The 19,961-nt window shown below is 40.5% G+C and overlaps 1 protein-coding gene across 1 annotated transcript; it reads right to left on the reverse strand.

The window, feature by feature from the left end:
- Window positions 1-990: 990 nt before the first annotated feature.
- HNRNPA3 (heterogeneous nuclear ribonucleoprotein A3) lies at window positions 991-18,476 on the reverse strand. The gene is made up of 14 exons (XM_064162167.1): window positions 18,393-18,476; window positions 14,363-14,474; window positions 10,236-10,358; window positions 9,997-10,143; window positions 9,703-9,913; window positions 9,372-9,461; window positions 9,198-9,290; window positions 9,002-9,082; window positions 8,024-8,170; window positions 7,001-7,126; window positions 6,841-6,912; window positions 4,316-6,754; window positions 3,715-3,789; window positions 991-3,506 (listed from the first exon to the last, which is right to left on the reverse strand). Exons 2-11 carry the CDS (start codon window positions 14,426-14,428, stop codon window positions 6,860-6,862), a joined length of 1,137 nt encoding a protein of 378 aa, XP_064018237.1. The 5' UTR covers window positions 14,429-14,474; window positions 18,393-18,476; the 3' UTR covers window positions 991-3,506; window positions 3,715-3,789; window positions 4,316-6,754; window positions 6,841-6,859.
- Between the last annotated feature and the right edge of the window lie 1,485 nt (window positions 18,477-19,961).

Genomic DNA, 19,961 nt, shown 5'->3' on the forward strand with positions numbered 1-19,961 from the left:
TGCTGCTGTTCAAATGTGCCTCTATTTAGCCTGTGCTGACAGCATGTCCAAGGAAGGGAATTGCCAAGCCTGGGTGTACGCTAGAGGAATGGGAGACACGGCTGCCACTTGAAGCAAGTGGGTGTAATTTGTGTTTAAGGATGGCAACTTTAGAAAGTAGGCATTAAGAGGGAAGCACACTGGACGGTCAACACTGTAGACAGTAACTACTACACCGGTAGGTCTGATGGCAGAGAGAACCCAAAGAGTTTCTGGGTACTCCCTGCCATGTACTAGGCTATCAAATACATAACTTTGAGAGAAAATGCTCTCTATAGCTGCAACAGAAATGCTTTAGTTACAAATTGGCTACAAAAGCCCCCAGTAAACCACCGCCCTCCACTTCTAGTTTGTTCCAGCACTACTGTGAAAGCCAAAGGCAAACAGCATCAGCCTTTGCAGGGGCTGTTGTATTTGTACTGCCATGCCATGGGTTGAGTTGAATCTGCTGCTGCTATTTAATACCATGCTGCTGTCATGCCAGCTTCAGAATTAAAGTTCTGGCTGGAGCAAAGCAGCAGAGACTGAAGTTCAGATTGTAGCATGAGAGGCTTCCTGTTTGAGTTAGGGATTCCAAGTTCTTGGGTTTGGTCTTTTCTGCTGGGCAGGCTGCAAGTTAGGTTGCTGGCTTCTGCATTTTGCTGCATGATGATAATTCTGCATTGTATTATTTCCTTTCCAGTTAAAACTCTCTCCACCCAATTTGAGTGTATCTGTCATTTTCCCTCCTGTGTTAACCCAGTAGATAGCCACTAGTTGCACTTGCTCGTTAGTCCACTAGCAAGATAAAAAGAGCACCAACAAAACCCTTCCAGTTCGTATTGTCAGGCAAAATGTGAGCCTGAAGTAACTCAGAGCTCGACTTCCATTTAACAGTGCATGTTCTACTCACACAGAAACACCCATCATCAAGGAAAAAAAAATACTCCACAGTATTTGGGCATGTGAAAATGTGTTGCAAAAGATCACCTTAACTTTATTATTACTGAGGTACAGAGTACATTTGCAAACCTCTGAGCGACTCAGTGACACTGATACGCTGACAAGTCATCATGCAAAGACCATTTAGTATTTCTCGATCGAAACATTCAGTTTTAAAACTATTAACAGTAAAGCTGAGCTGAACCAAGACGATCTGACTTGGCAGTCCTTAGCCATAAAGATGATTCCTGGACGATAATGTGTTGTAATAACTTAAGACCGCTCCTCAGAGCACTAAAAGAAACACCAGGTGATGGCAACTGATTTCAGATTGTAAGTCAATTGACAATATACACTTGTATTCTGATACAAAATTTCAGCATTTTAACACATTCCAATCCATTATGGATTATACTGAAATTTTAAATTTCCATGCTGTTTTTAAACTCGTTTAACCACAAGTTCTAAGATTTCAGCACACTAGTACCACTCCTCTTCAAGTCTTTGCCAGCTATTATAACAGATTATTCTGTTTCCAATCTTGCGATATTGTCTTCTACATGAAGGCCATTTTTCTTCTACGGAGATACTTGGATTACTTTAGTTCAGGAAAAAGCTAATCTTAGACAGAGATGTCAACCTGTAGCACCCACAGCAGAAAAAGAATCATCCATCAGATAGCTGAATTTTAGTGACACTCAAGATCTTTCATGCTCCACACAGTTTAAGATATAAACACTTGTCAGAGACCACAGACTGATATGTAAGTGAATATTCCACTGCGGCGTAGACAATGTATGAAAACATGGTCATGTCTTAAACACAGGAACCAAAGACAGCAAGTGAGTACATCACACTATCAACGCTTGAAAGACCAGGAGTATTCCCCTTCCAGCCTTAAATGTTTAAGTGAAATCACAGTTAAGATGCTGTTTTAATTTCAACATTCCTTAGTAACAAAACACTTATGACAACCTACGACCCTTTTGGGGAAAGACACCGTTGCTACCTGGAAGTAGCATTTGCTTTTAGGTTAACACACAGGTTCAGGTACCAAATGAAACTTCTGCAGAACTGCAGCCTGGGGATCAATAATCTGTTAATGGTGCCTCTCCATCTCTGTTTAGTTACCATTTTCAATAGCAGCCACTATAGAAGAACCAACATTCTTAACTCTTGGAAGTGCCTCTTCGACAAAGATACACTTGACCTTTCAGGTGTATTTACCTCTGACAAGGTTAATTTCTGAACAAACTGGAGTATAATTAAGCTAATTAGTCTAACAAAAAGTGTTAAAAATCCAAGTGTGAAAACAATACTATCAAGCGAATTCCTAGTTCTATACAGCACACAGAAGACCCAAGTCTGCAGCATTGTAGAATCCTCTCCTGTTAGAGAGAAGTAGAGCTTTGCTCTATACACAGACCTAGGCATAGGAACTATAGAACAAGGTGGAGTTCTTGTTAGAGCAGTCAAGATTTTACTGTTGAAAACCCTGTAGCATTCTCCCTCCCCAAGTACAAAATCATGTGCTTTCAACCAAGTAATCCTGAGACATTGTTCCCCATTACCTGTTGCTGCATACCTACCTGCCTAGATGAGCTCACAAGACAACTGTGCCCAGCAGAGCAGAGGTTTTACTCCTCAGCATCAAGCTATCTAGCTTCCTACACTAGACTGGCTTTACTGCAGCATTTTCGAGTTTCAGCTCAACCTTGGCTAAGCAAAAAACATTTGTTAACTTAAAAAAACAAAAGCCACTGATATTTCCAACCTCAGCATTACCACTGTAAATTTCTTCCAAGTGGACTTTCAGTTAGCAATGTCAAGTTTGTGTTCTGGATGCTTACAGACAGCAGGAAACAAGTTCAAACATGAGAATCAGACTGAACAAGCCTAAAGCCCTGAGCTGAACTGAAATGCAGAGTCTCCGACTTTTTCTGAATTTCAGTTACTGACACTAGAACAGAAACTGACCTCACAAAACCAGCACCATTTCCAAGTCTAAGCAAGTTTAAATAGGTACAAGACTACTAAAGAGAAGTTAAAGCATCCTGGACCTGTAACAATCATGTATGCAGGAAAGAAATTATATGTTCCAAGAGTTAAGAACCAGTGTACATAAAATGCAGATTCCATGGAAGTTTTCACTGCCAATCCCCTGTAAGGGCAGTGGTGCTTTCAGCTGGGCATTACGTGACAGTACTTGCCTCCACTAACTACCCCGCCTGAAAGCACCAAAAAGGCAGCTCTTCCATTTCCACGGGTAAGTAAAAGACTGAATTTTAGGAGGGGAACCACCGCTGTAATGCAGAATGCCTTACAGAATTGTTGCAGCAACAGTGCATTACACACTACTGAGAACTGTGTCCAACTGCTTCCAGGTCTTCACTTTTCCAGGTTTCTGTAAGGCGTTGCTTTCTCCTTGAAGATAATGAACTATTTCCCCCACCCCAACCCAGAACACTCCCCATGGTAACTACAGCACGTTTCAAAACGTTTTTCATTTCTGTGTTGCTGATCTCAGATGCACAGCAGTTTTGTACCTGCCAGGAACAGAAGATTCTTGAATAGCAATTATGACAGCAAGCAACCCCCAGTCCAGATAGTATATCTGGAAACACTGGATAGTATATGCTGGAATACTTGTTCCTTAATGTCTAAGGCTTTCCTTGATATCAAAAGGCTGACAAGGGAAAGCCTAGAAGGAAATAAGAGTTACACAACCGTTTTACTATACACTACAGATCTTACCCAGTCAGAAACCTTCAGTTGAAGAGGATGTGCAAGACATTCCCCATTTTGTCAAGCAGCAGCTTCTCATTCAACCTGAAAATTAAAGAAATTACTCTTACCTTGTTTAAAAAACCTCCCACTACTTTTTATAATTCATGAAAAATTTTAAAGGCAAACCTTACCTATGCTCATTGCCCTTCCTTTCAGGTCTAAATGCTAGACCTATAGATTTTGAGTCAACTCAAGTAGCTATCACTCAAGGAGGTTCCATAAGGTGAAGAACTCTTGGCTAGACTTTCTTCGATATTTCAGCTGTGATAAGCAGATTTAACTAGCCTTTGGAAAGCTGCTCACTATCAGCACAGTATCTTATGCCTTCACTTTTCTGGAAGTTGAAGCTGTTGCTCCTGCTGCCTCGTCATTCTTTAATTATGCTGACTTCTCCATACTCAATAGGCTGCTGAAGTCCTGTCTTATGAGTCTCCTTAGCAAAGTATGGATCAAAGAAGTACATCCTAGGTTCTTTGAAGCTGGTTAATCACTGTCCTCATGGCTCACACTTTTCCGCATCACAAACAACAGCTAAACTACCCCACCCACCTACAAAGCGGTCACTTACATCCATCTCTTAAAAGGTTGCATACAGATCTTGTTCATAAAGTTTATTATGACACTATTTTTCAAAGTTAACATTGTTGTCACAGTACAGCTACAAGAGGCCCTGTTAAAAAGAACACTGTCAATACATTCTAAAATTTAGAAATATCAGATCAAATGTCAGAGGGACATCAATCAACCCCATCCTCCAGTTGTCCCTGCAATCAGATGCATTCCCCATGTACAAGTCTACACATCTTCTAATTGTAGTAATGTACAAAGCAAGTCAATAGTTAGGTGGCTCACTCCCTAGTGAGTTGTGGTTTAGTTTCCATTGTTTTCAAACTCCAAATGGGTTGTTTAAAATATACCTTTATTGAAATACAGCCTCCCCCCAGTCCCAAACCCAAATTGTATGTACAACAGAAATGTTCACTATATCACTTTAACTTTTGAGAGATTTTTAAAACTCCACAGAAAATAAGAAACAGACTTTGAAATCCAGTTTGGAGGCTACCATCTTGACACATGTTCCTTGTTTTAGTGTACTGCAGTCTAAATACACTCCAATAACAGTGTTTAAATAACATTGTTTAATTTTTTTCCAAACAACACACTCATTTTTCTAGTATTTCTTAAAATAATTCATTATTAATATGACTGATTATGCCTTGAGTATTTCATACATCTTTGCAGATTCATTCCTACACTGGAATTGCATTTACCTTATACTGCACATTGACCAACCCAGCAGTGAAACCAAGTGTGAGTAACGCCAATACATGTTGTCAAGTGTCTGAGTATTTCTTCTATTGACTGAGTCCCTACTCCTCTGAGTCTGAACGGATAGAAAGCACTGTGCCAGCAACACTTGAGAGAATTTACATCAGATGAGAAAAGGACAGACTGCAGTGCTGTAATTTGGATGTCAGAAGCGAGAATGAAGTACAATTTCTAGCCATATGTGCTGATAAGATTTGCTACTCCAGTGCATCAAATAAAATTGTAACACGCTATCGTTCTGTCTGTGGAAACTCAAGACTGTACCATTCTACATTGTGGGAAGTGTTTCTAGTCAGTAAAATACATCTAGACAGTGTTTTATTTTTGAGCTCTTAGCTGAGTGCAGACATTTGCAAGGGGAGAAGCTTGAAAACTATACTACTTACAGCCCATGGTGAATGGGCTTTTGGAACGCATTACCTGGGACTGTCAGTGATTACACCTGTGCTACCCTTGGCTCCCAGTCAGAAGAATGTGTCCAGAAAATTGCCTAGGGTGCATGCAAGAAAGTATATAGCCATTAAAAGTCATTGAGGAACATACCTATTACTGTCACTATGACGCCTCATTTAATTGAAACAGCGCAGTCTGGTGTGAGGGAAAGGGAAATGGGGACCAAAGGAAGGGGATGAAAATTCCAAGCCACCCTCCCCGAAGTATAGTTTTATTGAAACAGAATCATTGTATATCCCAAGGAAACAGGCACTTGATTCCCCCCACCTTAACTTCTCGGGAATTACAATAAATATAAAGGTAAAAAGCAAGTTTCTTTTTGTCTTCACCCAAGACTTAAGCAACTGCAGTTATCCCTTGTACATCTCAAATGAGACGGGAGACAGCTTTAATGTGTCTAAAGTTGGTCTTGTTAAAATATTTATCATGCCTTATTTTCTTGAAGCGCTAGTACTAATACAGAACTACAAATTAAAAAATATGCACAAACCAAAAAGTAATTTGAAGTTTTCATTAAGGTAAAGCTTAGTTCTATAATTCACAAACACTAATTTGAGTAACTCAATCCTAGGTATACATCTAAAACAAACTATAATGCAACATACAGATGTTTTCCCTCTGTATGGCTATGTAACTCATGTCATTGACAGTTACATATATACACTGAGACTAGACCCTTTAAGACTGCAAATCAATAGGTGTTTCTATTGTTAAATTAATACAAAATAGTAATTGAGAAATGCATTTATCCTCTCTATTATCTAACAAGGAAACACCCTAGACTACATTTTATTTCTGTTATAAGAGTTCTCTGTACTAAATGTGGAAAAACTGAACTACACAAATACTGAAAAGTTAAAAATTCCTTAATTTGTTTATTCCTGGTACCACTACCACAATTTACAGGGCAATATACCTGATGTAATGGGAAAATAAAAAGAAAAAAGAAAAGACAAAGCTACAACAGATAAAGACCTCAGGAATGTACATCTAATTGACACTACATTGCATGAATCAATAGCTGCACTTTTTGCAAACTGTGGCTATGACAGTCCTGAACAAGAAGGGTTTCCTGTTTAAGCTGCAGTAACTTTTCTGACTATGGATCATCGTTCCTTCTGTGGCAGATTTTACAGTTCCTCTAATGCATTTGGGACGACTGTCTCAAAGTAACCTGCAGCTTTCCTGACAACTCCTCGCTCTCTCTCCTGCTAAGAACTGTAGCCTGTTGAATACAGGATAAGAAAATTATTACTCTCAGTGAACAGTTGTACATTATTAATCAACATTACAAATAAGCATTGCACCTACCCTTTTTCTGGTAGCATTTTTAGAATCGTCTACCACCATAGCCCCCACTTCCACTTCCAGATCCATAACCACCTGAAAAACAAACAAGAGTGCAAATTGAGATACAGGAATAACAAGAAATTTTAACCCAAAATTAATTTCTGTACAAAATTGTATTTACCACCATAGGGACTGCCTGAACTTCTGCCACCAAAGCTGCCACCACCTTTCATGGGACCATAGTTAGACTGCTGTTGTCCACTGTAATTTCCAAAATCATTGTAGTTCCCACTTCCACCATAATTACCTGAAACAAATGCAGATTTATAAAGTCACTTTCGCTCAACACTTAGGATATGAAGCCTGCCAAATGATGACATCCAATGTAATGTGAATTGCAGTAGCTTGTAACAATTTGGAATAGAATTGCAAGCATTTTGCATGCTAACTCTGTCATTTGTGCATTGGAGTAGAAGACCCCTAGCGTTTCAAGGATTAAAAACTGGCATTTCGTTGATGATGAAAAATACCACACAACATAGCAATCCGACTTGATATCAAAGGTCTCTTCCAACCTGAAGATTCTGTGATTAGAAATTGTAAACAGCTTTGAGGCAATTAGAAATGAACACAAAAGAAATTTAAAGCCTCCGAACTCAGAAAAACACAGGTTTCACGGTCATTCTTCCACTGCCCAATGGTTTACACATATGACAGTAATAAATTACATACAACTGGTTTGCTCCATAAAATGACAGAACTGTAACAGGCACACTGCTTACACATCAGAGGACATAATAAAATTATGCAGTAGTAGATTTTGCAGCTTAACTTCCCAGACCTGGAGCAAACAATTAACAAGTTTATCAACTTAGATTCATTATCTCCATAAAGGAGGAAGTGATCTACATGATGTGAACTGCTATTTGACAGCAACAGCATAACCCAAGTGCTCAAAAGCTTAAAAATTCTCTTACTTTAGCTCCATATATAGATATATTAGTTTTCAAAACACTGCAACTAGTACCACGCAAAGCAATGCAGTATGGTGTACTAAAGATGATCTGGATGGAAAAGAGCATTTGTCTACATTAAGACCTAACTGTACAACTCATTTTATGCAGTACACATCAGGCATCTTACAACTCAGACATGCCTAAAAAACAGAGATATCCTCTGTCTATTTAAAAAGCTGGCATCTTACCACCACCAAAATTTCCTCCTTCATTGTAGCCATCATATCCTCCTCCTCCACCACCATATCCACCACCTGGGTTTCCATATCCTGGTCCTCCACCACCACCATAACCACCTCTGCTACCATAGCCAGGACCACCTCCATAGTTGCCACCTTTGAATAAAAGTCAAAATAAATACATCAGCATTGCATCTTGGTAAGGAAAGGACCACATAACACAGAACTACCAGTAGAACCACAGAGTATCCCACACAATATTCTCCCTGTATTCTATTCATTGCAGTGCCATCATTTTTATAAAGCAGTTAATCCAAACACCCCACACACATTAGTTTAAGTGCCCTGAGGAGAACAATGCTTATGAAATTCATTATTGACTCAGAGTATACAGTCATGCTGCTACCACTCCCAAGTCCCAATACATGAAAAAACTGTGTCTTTACTGTGTAGCACCCTCTTAATTCCTTTGAACAGATGTGACCCAAGTAGACAAAAACCTTAAAAAATTCTGGTTTAACAGGTTTTATCCAGACATATACATAAAGCATCTGAAAAGACTTTAGTCTAGTTGCAGATCTAGTCTGACATTTTGACAGAGTACTTCTAAAATGGGAAACAGTTCCAAAGAACTTAAGATGTATCTGATTATAGAATCAGGTCAGAAATAACTATACACCACCTCCCTTGTTTCCTGCCTTTCCCTGACATGAAAGCTACTTCCATAGGCATTAATTATTTCCACACTTTTCTTCAGGTGCATTTTGGATACTCATCCAAACTTCATCATGGAAGAAGATACTACTGAACCACAAAAAGCCTTACAGTTGATTGAAAAGGTATCCGCTACATTAAATTGGTTACTGCTTTATGCAGGTTTAGCCATCTCAGCTGACATCCAAATTTCATTTAATTCAATAATCATAAACATCTGCATGATGTGAGGTTACAATGGAAAAAAAATTAAGAACTGAGCAAAACACTTACCATCACCAAATCCATTGTATCCGTCACCACCCCCAAAGCTTCCTCTGCTTCCACCACCGCCACCACCACCCCCATAGCCTCCTGGAACAGAAAACAGAGGAGCATTTTCCTGAATCCACTTGTTAACTGTTTAAGCCAACCAACACAGGAAATAAACCAGAAATTCTACTCTATATAAAATATGCCAGTCATTTACCTCTTCCACCAAAGTTTCCTCCTCGGCCAAAGTTCCCTCCACCACCTCCAAAGTTTCCACGACCCATGAAGTTTCCTGAGCCACCTCCGCGACCTGCAAAATGTTTTACTTATAATTACATTAACTGAATACCAGGTACACATAAAACAACCATGCACAACTCCAAAAACTCACCTCTCTGAGAGCTAGCAGTCTGCATCTCTTGTTTTGAGAGTGCTTTTTTAACTTCACAGTTATGTCCATTTATAGTATGGTATTTCTGAACTAGAGAAAATTGTGGAATAACCAGAGTTAAAAAAACAAATCACTGAAAGCAATATGCTATAGAACTCTCATAGAAAACTACTGTAAAACATGACCACACTTATAAAGGAGTATTAAAGTTACCCCATTTCTTAAAATAAAGCAGCTGGTTACATCATCACCTCATATTCCACATACACTTCCCTGAAATCCAATGTTGCACTTCTATCCCCAAGTCAATTCCCTCTAGGGAGTCACATACCAACGATTTTATCAACTGTATCATGATCATCAAAAGTTACAAAAGCGAAGCCTCTTTTCTTTCCACTTTGCCTGTCTTCCATGACTTCTATGGTTTCAATCTTGCCATATTTTTCAAAGTACTCTCTTAGATTATATTCTTCTGTATCTTCTTTAATTCCACCAACAAATATTTTCTTTACTGTGAGATGTGCGCCAGGCTTTACAGAATCCTACAATGCCAGAAAATGACAATCAGCGTTTTAAATCATTAGGTAAAGACTAGGAAATGAGGTTAACTGAAACACAAACTTACCTCCCTTGAAACTGCTCTCTTTGGTTCAACCACGCGTCCATCAACCTTATGTGGTCGAGCACTCATAGCAGCATCCACCTCCTCCACACAAGAGTAAGTCACAAAGCCAAAGCCTCTGGAACGTTTTGTTTGTGGGTCTCTCATCACCTGCAAAACAGACAGGGAGGCATTCTGCATGCTTGTACTGAATTAAGTACCTATATTCTTACAAAAACATAAACTAATATTTGACACTTTACCACACAGTCCGTGAGTGTGCCCCATTTTTCAAAGTGCTCTCTCAAGCTATCATCTGTTGTTTCAAAGCTCAGACCTCCAATGAACAGCTTTCTCAACTGCTCTGGCTCCTTTGGCTCATGACCCTACAAAATCAAAAGTCAAAAACATAGTTGAACACAAACCACAAAATTACTACAAAACTATCTCCACACAAATAAGTGGAATACATTTACATAAAAACAATTACTATTAATGGGTTTAGACACCAGAATAGTAAACACTTACTGAGGTGTGATTTTAATTACAACAGTAACAACTTAAGAATGCTCAAATGCAAACAACAGTAAGGAAATTTCAATATCCTAAGTAATTTAGTTATTTCCTCAAGCTCCACAGTACTGCATTCACTTTAAGCACTCTCATGTTTGGGATGCATAATGCTTTGTAGGGATTAGCAATGAAACTGCTAGGTAAAAAAAAGCATAATCAGAAGGAACTAAAAAAAAGTAGTGTAAAAGAAAAACTAGCTATGGTGCAAATCCAGTGTCTTGTCTATTGGGTCATCCATTTTGAGCAGTTATTTTTATGCATTTTGGAAGAAATTAATCAAATTTAATTCCTTAAAAAATAAGTATAATTTTTAAATTGAGTACATGCAAGAAAAAACTCTAAGTACATATTCAGTACATATGTGAACTAATGTGAACCACTTTTACAAATTAAAAATCATCCTGTGTAATGACTGTCATCAACAACTACTGGGGGCACAACTACTGGCAGACTGATACCTTAAACTTCTTTTAAGATGCTTGTTAAGTGAAGTTCTCAATAATGTAACTAGCTACATTTTTAAAATGTGCAAATTTTCAGAGCTCACTTTTCTATAGCACAATTAAAGTGGCTTTACAGGTGCTTTACTACTTCCACTTTCCTTCAGCATTGGTCTTTTTGTGGGTTGTTTTGGTGTTAGGGTATATCTCCATACATTTGGCAGCAGATTATGAAAAACTGTTTTACAGCTTTCTCCCCTAAGACACAGAATCTTATTAAAAAAAACAAACCATAAAAATCTTATTTAGTAAGCTAGTACTTTTGTGCATATTAAACACTGCACAAGGTGCTGGCTAGCTATGCTGCATATGACTTCAATGCTGCAGCACGAATGCACAATGGGCATGAACATTTCTGCTGCAGTTAATTAACCTACACTACAAGCAGCATTAGCCTAAAAACTGAACTACAAAAAAGCACCCACAAACTTCTATATGTAGATGCCTTGACTGAAACCTGAAGGTGAGATGCTCTAATCTCCACCATAATTTAAATAAGGGGGGGGGGGTGGTGGTGGTGCCTGGGCTGGTCCAGAAATCGTATATCCCTTGGAGTGTAAGCCTACCACTCCAAAGAGCAAGAATACTATGAAGCAATACTTGGTAAAAGATTAATTTAATCACATATTGCTTTAGGAAACCACTGCTTTATAGTTCAGGTTGTACTACAGAAACAGTGCCTAAGATTGTGAAAAGCTGTCTGAGGAGTAAATCTCCGACTTCACACTTACTGAACTTAGCAGGAAAAAGGCCCTTACTCCCAGTAAGAATGTGCTATTGAAGGCACTGACTCTCTTACAAGAATATTACATGAATGATTGACAGTCAGTGGTCTTATGACTACAAAGTAAAGCTGCTTTTCCACACTCTTCCAAGTGGTCTGGACTACAGAAGTACAGTAAAAATCTCCCTTCTATCTATATGCAAAATCAAAATACTAGAAAGTAACACATTCTACTTACTCAGAGTAACATACTATATAAACTAAGTTAAATGTATACTGCCTTCTGATGCTAATTGCCTTTTTGTACTTCCTGACACTACTCATTTTTAGCTGGGTTACATTAAAGCTGAGAACATTAAGTGTTTCAAACTCTCTTATGCATATTAAAGAAAATTCTATTATGTGCACATAAACTGTCATTCTCATGTGGCTGGAAAAATGCTGTTACAACTTTTCTTCCTTCTATCCAAGAGAAAATACATTCAGCAGATACCTATTTTGAGAGGTCTCTACAGATATAAACCCCAATATTTTCATAGAGAATTAATTTTTTCAGGTATTTTGTTCTCACTAGGGTTAAGCATCTCCATGCTGCTATCCTCCACCACACATCACTCCTCAGTACTTCTGCTGCAAGCTGATTACAAGTTTCTCCCGGACGGCAGTCCCTGCATAACACATCTCTCCCGTCCTCTCCCCTGTGTGACCAAACAAAATCCGCAGGTTCCCTCCCCCTCAGCTAGCACTGCAGCCCAGGCCGCCATTTTGCAATTCTCCTTTGTCAGGAGAGGGAAAGGGTAGCGGCAAACACCTATTCTGCCTGCAGCCGGCAAGAAGCCTCGTTTCTCTCACGAGCAGCTTAAGGGACTTCCCAAATTGCATAATAGGCTCTAAGAAGGCAGGAAACTTTCTTTCCAGCTTTAACTAGCTAATGCCTCTCGCAAAGCTCTGCGTAACCCAGACCGCCTCCATTTTGTGCGCGATCTCCTCTCCCCCACCCTCAATATGGAGCCGGAGGGGCGGGGCCAGGAGAGCGGGAAGGCGCGCGCGCAGCAGCACCCGCCCTGGCGGCCACGTCCCAGCGCCGCGGCGGCGCCGCCGGAGCTCCCGGAGCGGAAGGAGGGCAGGGAGAGGCTGGCATTGTGGGGGAGCACGTGCACCGCTCCTCCGCGCCACCCAAATCCAGCCGCTGGTTACTCCGAACGTTAACCGTACGTGTCTCAGAAGGGAGGAAGAAAAACTGGCAACCAGCAACCTCTGGGGATTTCTGTAGAAATCCTCATCTTTGCAGAACCCAGGACACGTTTTCACAGCGCTGCCGCAGATACACAATCTTTATTCTGAACTTGCTATACACTTAACTTGCACATGGCAGGAGATTTGAATAATCAGGCTTTTGGCATTGTGGTGCTTCTCTCTAAAGGCAGTTTTCATGTGGAGTCCTCCGGTGCATCACACCTCCGTGAAGACCAGCAAGCTCCTGGCACCACAGCTAGGCTTATCTGCAAGATGAAACTGCTCCATCTTAAGCAGTTCAACTCCAGACTGCCTTCTGAAATGGGAAACCTTACAGACAACTAGCATCTCAATGTTCTCTGCAAAACACCTCTAGAAATTTAATAGCTTTTAAGTACATTATGGGACAAGTTACTTTTGCACTGCAAGAGATGAATTACTACGCAGCTGAGAGACCCCAGTTACATTCTATCCAAAGTCCAAATAAGCGACAAAGTTGCAACATTCCTTCCAAACGGACTTTACTCATCACACTGCAATACAAAATAACCATTATGTACCCCGTAGATGCACTTCAGACAAGGCTGGTTCTAATTCAACTGTAAAGGCTCTCACATATTGCAAGAGTATCATTCCTAGAAAAAGCTGAACTAGCTAAAAATTCAGGCATCCTGGAAAGATGTTAGAAAACAAATCAAAACCACCCATCAGGTAATGTTTGTTATAAGCTATATAAAAATATTTAACACTTCATTTTGTGATGTTAAATTTTAGTCTATCTTCTGAAGGATACGAGGCTTTATTGCCCCATTCTCATTTCCGGGGGAGAAATAAAAAGTAACTAGCTCCCATCCTCCCAGAACAGCCCCAACATCTTCTCTATACTATGCACCTTATTCAGTCTACGATATTTAGTTAGAAGCAAAGAAAACTGTTGTTTTTACTTAGCATAGCCTCAGTTTCACTTGCAGTGACTATCAGGCAGTCATGTTTTATAAAAAAAGAACCTGTCTTGATTCCCTCTAAAGCCAGGATTTCGAAGATATGAAGAATCAGGTTCCTGCTGCTACTGGGGATGCATGATTTTTTTTTAAATCGCATCTTGCTTTAATCACAAGCACATTTTATCACTTTAGTTAATAGCAGAAAATTAGGAAAGTAAAATTCCCCCACTACATTGCATCTCTCACCCCTTAAAATTTAAGTACTACACTACAATTTAAAGTTATCCCACTAAAATGGTGACACAGGCAAAATTTAAAAAGCTATGAATTAATACATCAAATAGAAATGGTTCATTTGCGAGTTTTTAAAAATCTTTTCCCCTTAAAGCATTTTTTAAAAGAAATTCTCTCACCTGTGAGGATCGTCTCCCTTTCCTCTTGTAGTCTTCCACATCTCTCTCTTCCTTAAGAGCAGCCATTTTGGAAGGGTACTCTAACTCGGCCTCTATTTTAGATGTAGGAAACCTAGAAAACAGGTTAGGTAAGTTAGTACTTACCCCAATTCCTGTGAAGCAATGCTTGAGTGTAGCTTTACAGGAGGACACCGGAGGAAGGGTTAACGTAGAAAAAACTATTTAAAAGGGTAAAAATCCTCAGTCTATTTCACTGGTGATTAAGAAAAGCATCTGTTATCCTAGTAAAGCTTTTCTTACAACAGTTGGAAATTAATGCTAAAATCCCCAGAACAACCTATGTCGATTACTGTCTTGCATAACTATCACAAATACAATTTGCAAATGGCAAATTCCACTTCTGATACCCAAGTCCACTACACAAATCAAACTTCACTTACCTAGATTTTTAACCTCAAAATATTCAACACACTGCAAATATTTCTTTTTAGAATTATCTTACGTGTAACTTATAATCAGTGATCTAGCAGCCTGGAACTGGAACACAAGCAGATATGTTAAATGCAAGAATCCTTTACTGATTCTACTCTTGCAACATCAGAAATTTTAACAGATGATCCTCAGCCATCTATAGCACTGGTAATTTGCTTTACTTTTGCTTCTCAGTGATATATTTGATTAACAGCCTGTACTATTTACATGTCCATATTTTCACAACTGTTAACAAAGTTATGTACACACCATACAAAAAGCAAGTCTTTTACCAGATAAACTCAATGAGTGAATCTCTATCTATGTATTCCTGTCTCGCCCCCTAAAAAATAAAATCACACCCCCCCCCGCCAGACACCCAAAAAACCCCACACCGTTCGTGGAAAAAAAAAAAAGGGGGTGGTGGTGTTTAAATCACATTCCTATGAGCCTTTACTTCCAGTTTTCTGAGACTATTATGTTCCTTGTCTTGCTATACTTTATTAGTAAGTTTGGCTACAATTCATCACTACTTTGCATGTTTTTTAAACAATTATTACAGTAGCCAAAGCACTGTCAACTAAGCAACATGGTTCTATTGAACTTTACTTGTGCTGCGTTAAAAAATATTTACCAGATTAGGTGTACTTTCAGGTTTGCTTGGATTGTGGGGAGGATTTTTCTGGTTAAGTTTTATTCTTCCAAATACTGTATAATAAAAGGCAGGCAGACCTCTAATAATGAGTGCTATGTACTGTGACTCAAGAGTGGAAACTTATTTAGTAATTCCATCCAGTTTCAAATTAAACTCATTTGGGAAATAATGAGTATTGTGATTTAACACATTAACAATTTTGAAGATTTTATGAAATAGAGTGCTTGAATTATCTTCAGTTCCTCTCTACACAACACTAATCCTGCTCTTGAGAACCTTTAAATCAAACAGCAGTTTGACTTAAGAGTATTAAGATACTGTTTCAACTGAGCTGTTTTAATTCCTGAAGTCATACGGGGAAAGTGAAAGAGAATATTAGCAATTCAAAGGCTTTTAAAAAATGTAGCTGCATAGCAAAATAAAACTTTGGTAATTATTAAGGAGGAAAGGGATAAGCCTATTTAAAGACTTTAAGTAATGAGAAGTACGCAATCCCTCTCTGTTTTGTCACCTGCTGCTTTCTCCAGTGAGGCTCCATGGTGGCCAACAAAAAGCCCTGAGGCATGGTCCCTGCCACTGTGGCGAACAGACAGTCAAAAGCGAGCTGTCTCCCTGCTAATGCACACCATCTGCTGAAGTGGAACACAGCCCTGTTCAGCCTTATTCCTATACTTTGCCTCACGAAGTTAAAAAAGCTGCCATTAGCTTTTTTAAATATTTAACATACTCTCATCAACTTTAAATAAAACTACTGAGAACGTTTTAATCACCTGAGTTAAACTAGCAAATACACAGTGCAACTTAACGACAGAGCTAAAAGTAGTCTCAGAACATCTGTAATTTATGAGAAATCACTGGAATTGTAGGTCTCACAGAGACAAGACAATAGAGGTGAAACAGATATTCCCAAAATGGAAATTCACCTGTCCTTAGAGAATATTATGAACTTTTTATTCTGTAAACAGATAAAATTAGAGCCAATGTACATACAGTGTATTTTGCCAAATCCAAGAGTTAAAGTAGCAAAATAATAGACTTTAATCTCATAAGTGTTGGTATTTTATTCCTAATGCTGAAAGGTACATCTGCTAGGAAAAAATGCAAGAGGTATTATCTCAGTAACTTATGCAATGACCTTCCAAGCTTTACTGAAGCATTTCAAAATGCTTTGAAGCCATCAACTGTTCCAGTTGCCAAACTACTCAACAACCGTGAAGTAGCTAAAACAATTGATTACATGGAAGTTATTTTTAGCTCTTTTGCCAAAGGATCTAGTTTCTTCTCTGCTCCTAATGCAGGAAGAGAAACCAGTGTGGCTTGATTTCTCTGCTCTACATTTTCTAAGGTTTTCGTTTATAACGAAGAGGGTCGAGACAGTAATAAATACCCATATCACAAAAATGTCAGAAAAACCATCCACACCGCTTCTGCTTATCATGATCTATTTGAAATATCTGAGAAAAAAAAATCCGTAGGTTTGAGAAGAGAGTAAAAAAAATAAAAAATAAGGCGAGATTATCGTGACAATATTTCCCTCCAGGTAGGATGTGAATGATTGCGCTTGTTTGCATTTAATCTCGACTTCATTCAAGTTTAGGAAAAATTGAACCAACGTTTGCACACGATTGCTTCTTCCTGCTGGCCCTTTCGATCATGGTGGGATGTTACCAAATGCTGTAGCTGTTGTGCACGTGTGACTGGGGAAGGGATAAAGGCATAGGGAGAAAGCTTTGCACTATGCCTTCCCCCACCTCTCCGAACAGCGAAAGCTCGCTACACGTGCTAAATCCCTCGGGAACGGGGGAGGGTTATTACGGAGGTGGGTTATTACGGAGGTGCTGCAACGTGTACCAGCATTTCTCAGTGAGAAGCAGCATATTGTACTAAAGGGCCTTAGCGCTACAGAAGCTTATTACTAGGGAATCAAGTGGGTAAAGAATATCCCTACCGAACTATTCCAGGTAGTTTAGGTGTGGGGCCACAGAGAGAGGCCAGAACAATGACACACTCGTATGTAGGACGCGCTGCTTCTCCACTGTCGCTCGAATACGTGCCTAAGTGTTTCAGAGTCCCTTAGGATGGCTGTGGAGGAAACTGCTACTAAGAGTCCTGTCCCAAGCCGAGTACCAGATCTTCCCCCCCCCCCCCCCCCCACATTGTGCAGCGCAGCGAAATGGCGGCGGAGCCGCCGCGCGCGAAGGTCTGCACGGCGGAAGCGCAGCCTCTCCCGCATCCTCCCTCTTCCTGCCAGCATCCGCCATTGCGGGCTAATGCGCCATGGCGCAGAGGAAAACGGATCCAGCGCTACAACAACACTCTAGGGCAGACGCTCCAGAGGGGCAGCGGGAACGCTAAAGGACACCATTACCTACACACACACGCAGCCGCTTGCCCGTCGCGCCCAGCTCTCCCCCTTCCGCCCTAGAGGCTCCGGCAGTTAGCTAATGCGGCTCGGCTTTTGCGGAGAAGGAGAGGGAGAGGGAAATGTAAAGGAGGCCGCCTCACCTCCCCTTACACTCTTGCCTTATCGCAGCCTAGCGAGTTCCGCTCCCTATACGCGGCGGGCAGTTACCTCCATTTTGTGACCAGACTCGCCTTCTTCCGTAACAATATGGAGCCGAGGGAAAGAGGAGGAGGGCGGAGGGGGAATCACGTGGTGCAATGGCGGGATGCAGCCACCCAGGCAGAGAGGGGGAAGGGAGGCCTGGCTGCCGCGCGCGCGCAGCGGCCGTTACTGCTTCCCTCACCGCGGCCGCCGCCCCTCCCCCCGCGAGCCGCGCCGCGAGCCCCGGGCTGCGCTCGGCCGAGCAGCCCCTCCCCAGCGAAGGGGTAGCAAAGGACGGGAGCGAGAGCAGACAGAGAGAGGAAAAAGGGAATAGGGGTCGAGAGAAGTTAAGATATAACCGTGCCAACGCTGAGTCAAGCGCCTTCCCGCCCTCCGCGGTCCCACGCCGGCAGCCGGCCCTGCGTACTAACCGCCGCCCGCTCTGGGGGTGGTAGCGCTAGCGCGCAGCCGCGGGTGATACGTCACGAGCCCCGCCTCTCCTCTTGACGTCAGGCCGCCCGCTGGCCTCGCGGCCTGCCCCCGCTGCGCCTGCCTCGGTTGTTTTGTGCTGAAGGCGGGCCTGGGCTCAGGAATGCGCGTTGCGGCGCTCAGGCTGATGCTACGTCGGCCTGCGGCCAAAGCGCTGTGGGTGAAAGGGAAGCCATCAGAATATTGGCCTTAAGGGATATTGTTAATAAGACGTGTTAAAATGTCTTGCAGAAAAGTGAAGGAGGGACTGTGATATTTACAGAGGACCTATGCAGGAGTGTCAGAGTATGCATGAGGTGTCCAGGACCTTTGAAAGGAGGGAGACCGCTGTTATTTCTTTCCACGTGTTGGTCTCATCCTGTAGATAGTGCAAAGATGCCACGAAAAGATTTGTCAGAAACTTTTTAGCGCTCACCCTTTGAAGGTAGGTTAGTGTATTTCTAGTTGAACACCAAAACAAATCCAAGCAATAAGTTCTGCCAAGTTCTTTGTATGCTAAGCAGAGAGTGTATCTTTTAATGTCATAAACCAGCATATAGGGTTTAAAAGAAAGGGTCTTCTGCAAGAATTTTGTGTAGAATAAAGCATATATAACAAATACTTTCCTTACCTGGAAAGTTACATTAGGAAAACCAGCCTCCCCTTGAAGTTAAAAGAATAAAATTACATAAAGGAGTACATCAGTTAGTCTGATTTTACCCAAGGGTTTGTAGGTGAGTAGCCCCCATATAAAATGACTGAAAGGGACAAAATTTAGCTACTAATCTAATTTCTTTATTTTTTTTTTACCCTGCATTTCCTAAAAACCAAAAAGCACACCCAGAAACAGCAACAAACAACCCCCCCACGCCCCACAAAACAACAAAAATGCAGTCTTGGAGTTTCCAATTAATCTATGCAGAAGTGTCAAGACTTGATTTTTCTAATTAATGAGAATGTTTAAATATATATAACAGAATTCCCAATAGGTTTAGAAATGCTTTCACTGCTACTGTGTACAGAAGGTGTAAGACATTTTTAGGTTATTCCAGTATTTTGATCTCTTTGAGAAGGTAGGTAACTTCCTATAAAGTAAACCACTGGAAATCTCAGCAACCTCCAGATATTCTTTGCACTGAGGCCAACAATATGTTAACTTCCTTCTTCCAACCAAGTAAACCACACGATGTAACTTTTTATTTCAAATAAAATTCTTAATATTTGTTATTTATGTTGCATGTTCTCTTGACCCTATTATCCACAAGTTGAGGACACTGTGAGACAAAGAACAGTAGTGCTTAAATACATCTCTTAGTTTCAAAGATTCTTGTAATTTACTCATGAGATGCCTCACAGAGCTTGAAGAATACCACGCTTTTATTAGTTTAATTGTTACTCATCTCACAGTTAAGTGTCACTCATGGAAGCTAATTGTCCTGAAGTCTCATTTGGTTGCTCAG

The sequence above is a fragment of the Pogoniulus pusillus genome, chromosome 2 (assembly GCF_015220805.1).
Source record: "Pogoniulus pusillus isolate bPogPus1 chromosome 2, bPogPus1.pri, whole genome shotgun sequence".
NCBI classification, from domain to species: Eukaryota; Metazoa; Chordata; class Aves; order Piciformes; family Lybiidae; genus Pogoniulus; species Pogoniulus pusillus.

Excerpts from the sequence above, each read along its gene's own strand:
- HNRNPA3 (XM_064162167.1), bottom strand. The coding sequence starts at position 14,428 with ATGGCTGCTCTTAAGGAAGAGAGAGATGTGGAAGACTACAAGAGGAAA. Across the intron at positions 9,462-9,702 it reads TACAGTTGATAAAATCGTTG|TTCAGAAATACCATACTATA; the intron begins GTATGTGACTCC and ends AATTTTCTCTAG. Across the intron at positions 9,083-9,197 it reads AGGAAACTTTGGTGGAAGAG|GAGGCTATGGGGGTGGTGGT; the intron begins GTAAATGACTGG and ends TTTCTGTTCCAG.